Source organism: Falco cherrug, chromosome 9 (assembly GCF_023634085.1).
Source record: "Falco cherrug isolate bFalChe1 chromosome 9, bFalChe1.pri, whole genome shotgun sequence".
NCBI lineage: Eukaryota > Metazoa > Chordata > Aves > Falconiformes > Falconidae > Falco > Falco cherrug.
In genome coordinates, this window is record NC_073705.1 from 29755031 (window position 1) to 29762360 (window position 7330).

Sequence of the window (7330 nt, forward strand, 5' to 3'; positions counted from 1 at the left end):
ATGGATAGCATATTTAATGGAGCTAGTAATTAAATACTTTCAATTCATTATCTCGCTTGAACTGATACCCTTCAGGTGACCTAGTCAAAGCAATTTACAAATAATTATGTGAAAGAAGTATAAGTAAAAATTCCTCCCCCACCTTCTTCGCCCTCATCCCTCCCTTAAAAAACAATTCTTTTGTATTTTCACCACCTGGAAATGTTCAAATCACAATGTCTTGCAATCCTGGCATAGCCCTCTAGTGTACTAGTGTATTAGTGTCTGAGCATCACATTATTATTAATTCTTGGCATGAAACATGAGCTGTCAATGAAGTATAATAAGTCTTTCCATAAAAGTGTAGTACAAAGTGAATCAGACTGCGAAGTTGAATATATTCTGTGTAAAAGATCAGGATGGCAATGACTGGCACACTAATGGATATATTAATACTCTGCCAGCACTAGTACTCTGGAGGACATCACTCTTAGTTACTGCTTTGAGCATCCATTGTAATACATTTGAAACTACTTATGTTCTGGGTAAGGAAAGTGGAAACAAAGGAAAATTATTTGCAGGTCAGCCTTTGGCTCCTTAAAGGCATTTTTATAAGTAATTGAAATTTAAATTCTGGTAATAAATTAGTACATACCATGGCTACCTGTTTGGTTTGCCTAGGGCCCAACTTATATTCATGTATTTATTCAAACTTACCCAATTAGACAATCACTTATAATCAACAGTATATTAAAAGGCTTAATTATTTATGTTCATAAATGTGAGATTTTTTTATTTTATTTTGGCGGAGTTACAGAGGTTATACTTCTTTAATGATGTTAATCACAGCCAATCAATACCTGGTACTACAGCCTGTACAGAAAACAAGGCATAGGTGAGGGATGGTTATAAGAATGAATAAAAAGACAGTTTGTAATTAAACAACAGGATAGTGAATTATATGCCTTATTCATTTTTAATAGTGTTACTACAGTAGATGTAGATGCACAAACTTGAACGTTTATTTTACGGAACTGATTTTTTAAGTGTCCACAATGAGATTCCACTTGAAATAAGAGCATCCCAAGAGACTGTTCCACTGGGGAGCATTCCATTCTGCACTTTGCATCAAATATGCAGCATTCAAATGTGCTTCAAGTATGCATGTAGCTTTGTGCTCTCTGCTTATCCACTTAAATATAGGTGGTAACTTACCTATCTTTTCACATATACCTTTTGGAGAATCTTTCCATGTGCATGTCTGGCAGCAAATTATATACTCCTTGGACTGTCTCTTAAGTTCATTAATAAAAGTGTGTATGTTTCTGTTTAAGGTTCAGATTTTAAAAATTTATAGTAGTTATTCTGCAGTTTCTTGTGATAAATACCCAGTGGGACTGACTCTTCTCAGATGAGAGGTTCTCAGCCTGGGAGAAAAACTCGATCTGCCCTTTTTATAATAAGTTGTAGGTGATTTCTGGCTTGAAAAGAATATGATATCAGAAGGTTCCTTGCTGTACTGCAGGGACTGCAACCAATCACACACACCTAAATGAGTACAAAGTGTCACACAGTGTCATGTCACTTTGAGAGCTGGAATGGATCATGACAGATCACCTGGTCTGTCTTTCTGACCCAGTGAGAAATTAGCTATATCCAAACCATTCCTGACAGTTATTTTTCTGAGGTGCTTTAAATGCTGCAATAAGAGATAGACCACCCTTTATTCCAACCGCTTATTATCCTAATTGTCCCAACAGGTAGGAAACTTTTTGAAAAATATAATTTAAGTCTTTCTTGCTGCAGTTTAAGCCTATTACTTCTTGTCCTAATCCAACAGATAAGGAAAATAAGTTATTCCTCTTTCCAGAAATCCATGCAATATTTAAGAGTATAAGAACCTCTTAACAGCTGTACTGGCTTATACCACCAGCTCAGTTCCCTGTGTGTAACCATGGCTAAAAGCAGATCATAGAGAAGAATAAAAATGAGGCAAATATTCCTTCTTCCCCTGACCCAAGTTCTTCCAGTTTCCATCTGGGATTTCTTCACCCAGAAGTGTTTTCTTCCCCCATGTTTATTTGATTAAATCATTCATCCTCAGGATGGTCCTGTTAGAGTGCTACTAAATTATGCAGATGACTGAGGCTTATTCAACTCATACTGGCCTGTGAACTACTTTAATCTGCTCTAAACAAGTTATCATTATGTTATATGCTACCAGTGTATCACAAAGAGGCCATCAACTTCCTTAATTTTTCTGAGGACATTCCAATTGATGTAAACTAATTCCCAGCAATTTCAGAAACAGTGCCGAATTCAGAAATGGTATACATCTTTTGGGTCCGCCCACTGCAGAGAGCAGTGACTGTTCGACTGGAAGACTTTTCTCAGCCTCTCTTATTACTCAGGCTGTTCTCTACTTCGGCAATAAGAAAATTCTGTAAGAACAATCTTCAGGTTTAATCTGAAATCTCTACATTTCAATTGCTCACACAGATTGTATAAACTATGCCTCATTTGCTTTTTAATCAAAGTATTAGCACTGTCATTTTTAATAGTAGAAAAAGGTGTTGACATAAATGGCACTGCAATGCTAGATTCTAAACTGACCTACATTTCTTGGAAATTTTCAGCTTTAATATCCTGTAAATTATACGAGTAATTTTATTCTATTAAAAACTATGGAAGTGATGTCTCAGCTTAATTGATATTAAAGGCACACATTCCTCTTCTCCACAACAAACATACCTGACATTCTGAGACACTGTTGGGTCATACACGTTAGTCAGAAAGCCCAGTTGCACATCACTCCATTGTCCATCACACCTAATGTGGGCTATAAAATGTTCTTGACTCTCTTTTTTTGTTGTTTCTAGTTGCTGGATGGCGTGGGAGCCTAGTCTCGGTGCTTTCTATGGGCCAGTAGCATTCATTGTGCTCGTCACCTGTGTTTACTTTCTTTGCACGTACGTGCAACTGAAGCGCCATCCTGAACGCAAGTATGAGCTAAAGGAAAAGACAGAAGATCCACAGAGAATGCCAAGTACTGAGGTGGGCCATGGTCATATTACAGACTCTGTGTCCGTTCCCCAGGCAAGCTGCTCCATGATTACTTCTTCCTTATTGGAAAATGAGCATTCATTTAAGGCTCAGCTTCGAGCCGCAGCATTCACTTTGTTCCTGTTTACAGCCACTTGGACCTTTGGAGCACTTGCAGTATCTCAAGGTCATTTCTTGGATATGATATTTAGCTGTCTTTATGGAGCCTTCTGTGTGACTTTGGGGCTTTTCATCCTGATCCATCACTGTGCAAAGCGAGATGATGTATGGCATTGCTGGTGGTCCTGTTGCCCATCTAGAAGAAACACCTATTCTGTCCAAGTTAATGTGCGTCCAAAGGTTAATGCCAATGGTGACACTCAAGTTCATGCACCTTGTCTTCAAGAATCACCATGTCCCAACAAATCAGCTGTGTTTAATCATCCAGCGGCTAGTCATTGCAAACTTACCAACCTACAAGCGGTTCAAAATCACGTTAACTGCCTTTCACCTGTGACACCGTGTTGTGCAAAAATGCACTGTGATCAGCTACTTGATGACGAAGCTCACATTCATGTCCACAACGAGGGAACCTTCAGACCCAACATGCACATTCATAGATGTCTGAAAAGCAGAACTAAGCCACGCTATTTCAGTCGGCACAGGTCTGCAGGTGAAAGAGAATACGCCTATCACATTCCTTCAAGCATTGATGGCAGCATCCACAGCTCACATACAGACAGTCCCCACAGTACGCATGATAGCCAGTCAGGTCACAGACGGGCCTGCTGCTCAAAAAGTGATCCATATCCTACTGTCAACCAGCCCGAAAGTAGCGACGCAAGTACTGTAATATATAGTTGTGCTAAAATGCCAGAAAGTGACACTGTGCATCATCCAGCTCATTTTGAAATGCACCCACGGACACAGTCTTTGCCATTTAATACGACCAATCACAACGGAATTCTCAAGGGAAATGTGCATGAAGCCATGATATACAGCTCAGATAGTACAGGAAATATCAAAACTGGCCCTTGGAAGAATGAAACTACTGTGTAGTTCATGGGCCATCATAATGTGGTTTTTTTCTCCTAAATCATCATTCTCTTTGTTTTTATTCCAAACTAAGTAAGATGAGGTGTTTGTGTAGCTCATCAGTAAATTGTACAGCTTTTCCATCTTTATTTCCATTTTCTTAATAAGAGTCTACAACAGAGAGAGAGAGAGAGAGTTTTAAAGTGAAGTTATTTTTAAAAGAAAGCTATAAAATTATTCTGAAAGGTAATTAGAAAATGAAGTCTGGACAATTGAGTATGAGAGGCAATATCCTTTTGTTACACAGAAACAACATTTCTTTAGAAATACATAATTTTCATTCATTGTTTTCACTTTTGTTCTGTAGTAACTTCAGACACTTTTTATAAACATATCAGCATCTTAAACTTCTACTTATTTATTTTTGTAGCAAAATATTAGTACTGTGCCATGGATTTTAATCAGAAGTGATTATGGTAGAAATGATAAACAGGATTTTATAAAATTCCAGCTTTTTAGATCTACAAAAGTGATACTGCCTCTAAAGATCTTCTGTAGCATATGGCCTGTAAAGTCGTGTAATGTACAGTCTCTGTTCTGTCCTTTTTCTTGTTGGAGAGAAGTGCTAGGTAATGTCTGTTACATCTATGGTGCTGTATTGGTTGTATTTTGCATGACATATGTCAGGATATACCATTTGCTGTTTTCTAGTGTTACATGTGTTAAAAAAAGAACAAAAAAAAAGTGTTGTACAAGGCTGTGAAAAACTCTATTGATATTAATCTAGAGCATTATAAATCTACAGGAAAAAAAAATCACTCTGCACTAGTTTAAGTGGCACAATCCTTTGTATAAGGTTATATGATAGCTTTGATAAGGGTCCACTCTAAAGTCTTTACAGAGCATGCACTACTCATTGTATGTGACACTGTGCGGTGTAATAGCAATTGTCTCAACAAGTTTTACACTTCTTTGTAAAGTATGCCTTTCAAACAAATCTGCAAGCTGTTTCACGACAACCTTTCCACATCTGTTAAGGTACAGCATTTATCATTAACTCTTTGAGGACTACATTTATTTTCGTAAAGTAGCTTATTCTAGTTCAGAGACACTGTAGATATGATATTGTCTATTTAGTTACATGATCAATGTAGTCCAGAGTTGCTAGGAAAAAGAAGGTTCAGTCAATTTTCCAAAACCACACCTTCTTAGACTCCATCTATTAATTTTACCATTTGCTTTCTGAAAACCCATTTCCTCCCCTAGCAAATTTCAGATTGTCTTCATCCTTTAATGCAAATTTGACCTTCAGAGAAGTTCTTTATGTTCATAATTTCTGCTGAATTGTAGGGCATTCCAGGGTCAGTACCATTCTCTATTAACAAGGCTCTTGGCAAGATGTTTTTTCATGTTTCCGTGAACATCTGGACACAAAGCATCAACTCATAGTACAGAACTGCATCATAATTTTCCCTATATGAAATAAAACCGCTTTTTCAAATGGGAAGGGTGCAGAATAATAATGGGTTGCAGAAAGTGAATGGGAGCATAGAGCTGTGAGAAGAATGTCTACAGTGGAAAGTGAGCAGTGCATCCATAAATAAGAGCAAAAGCACAATTCTGTATGGCCACATGAGAAAGTTTGCTGTCATGTCTTAACACAGGCTTATGTAATTGCTACATCGCTGCAGAGAGGAAATAGAAAATTCCCTTGAGATCATCAGTCTGCAATTCTCTGTGTATATGTTGCAGAAATCTTCACATGCTTCAGCCCATTATTTTTCTGTTCTTAGCAGTTTATTGGTCTCTTTTTTTATATATATATGTAGGAATGCATTTCCTAATAGTGTACATAAAGATGACAATTATAATTGTTAGAATGTTATAAAAACATGTAAGTCAGATGAATGTGTTCTGCAGTGTTGCAGGTGGGAATTAGTACTCAAAGGGTTAATGCTCAGTATCTGAGTGCAAGAAATTTTGTTTTTCTGTATTTTTGTAAATTTGAAATATATATTGTAAACTCCAGCAGTGCAATGTATCCATCTCAGATTGTGTATTTTTAAAAGGTGAGCAAGAAGAATGCACTAGGGGGTTGTCAAGTTTTAAGCCAATATACAGTAGTTTCACAACTAATACAAAGAACAAAAAGAAACGCCTGAGCTTTATTATGTATATGCTGTATATGCTTGAACTGTCTCTAAACTAAAATACAGTATTTTTCTTTGTTTGCATAATGAAATATTTTCTGTTTAATAGTTATTTTCTTTTAGTATTACTTTTACTCATTCCACATAGACAGTGAGCCCTAAACAAGCATAGACATAATGTGAAATACCACTTCTCTGTGTCTCAGCACTATGTATATGTATATTCTGTAATAGCAAAATCCTAGGAGGTCTCTAGACCATTATGCAAAATATTCCACACACACAGCCAAGTGAAATACTCACTCTGCAAGAATCCACTCAGTGAGCTTCTTTATTCAGCTTGTGTTTTAATCACCTCTGTTACTTTGTCTGAGAGGCCAGTTCCATCTTCATAATGGCTTACAAAGAAGTAAATAGGTGCTGCTTTCCACAGAATATCTTGTGTGATAAAACTCTCTGGAATTTAAACATAAAATATTAAAACACTTTTCTTATTGTGTTAAAAATTAATTTAGTGAATATTTCTGGGCTAATTTGGAAGAGATGTGTTATGCAATAATCTGTTTGCATATTATTTTTTCAGAAAACATACAGTATAACTACAGAGTAGAAGAACATGATATTAAATAAATATAAAAATGTTTTGTAACATCAGATTTGACCAAAATGCTTTTTGTGCTTTTGACTTTTTTTTCCTTAAGATAAATGAGATAATTTCAATGCTTTGGGAGTCTGGCTTTGTTTTATTTTGGGGGTTTGGTCAGTTATAGTCAGTGAACCGTTACTACTTTACCTGATTTTCTTTCCTATAAAAATAAAGTCAATGAAATAACTGGAGTATAAGAGATACATTGTCCTAGTAAATTCCTCACAGACATACATGTGTAACATTTCAAAGTCAGCATTAGTTTTGGTGATTCATTGATGACATAAAAATGACTGAACAGACTTTTACTGTTCACTTTCTGTCTGAGATGAAGCAAGAGAAATTTCATGCAAAAAAGATAATTTTTGGAGAATGATGCAATCAACAGAAATCTGAAGGGTTGTTATTACAGTACTACCAGGATAAAAATATGCTCTGATGCTATAGTGTTCCTCTCTGCATACAGAAATTCCAGTTT

The 7330-nt window shown here is 36.3% G+C and overlaps 1 protein-coding gene across 3 annotated transcripts in view; it reads left to right on the forward strand.

The window, feature by feature from the left end:
* The window catches only part of ADGRA1 (adhesion G protein-coupled receptor A1), a 277366-nt gene extending 270440 nt beyond the window's left edge, over window positions 1–6926 (forward strand). For all 3 annotated transcript variants that reach the window (XM_055720717.1, XM_027799650.2, XM_014276751.3), the window contains one exon: window positions 2859–6926. In XM_055720717.1, the coding sequence (XP_055576692.1) occupies window positions 2859–4080 (1222 nt within the window). In that variant the 3' untranslated portion in view covers window positions 4081–6926. The remainder of the gene's footprint in view (window positions 1–2858) is intronic.
* The last annotated feature ends 404 nt before the right edge of the window (window positions 6927–7330 follow it).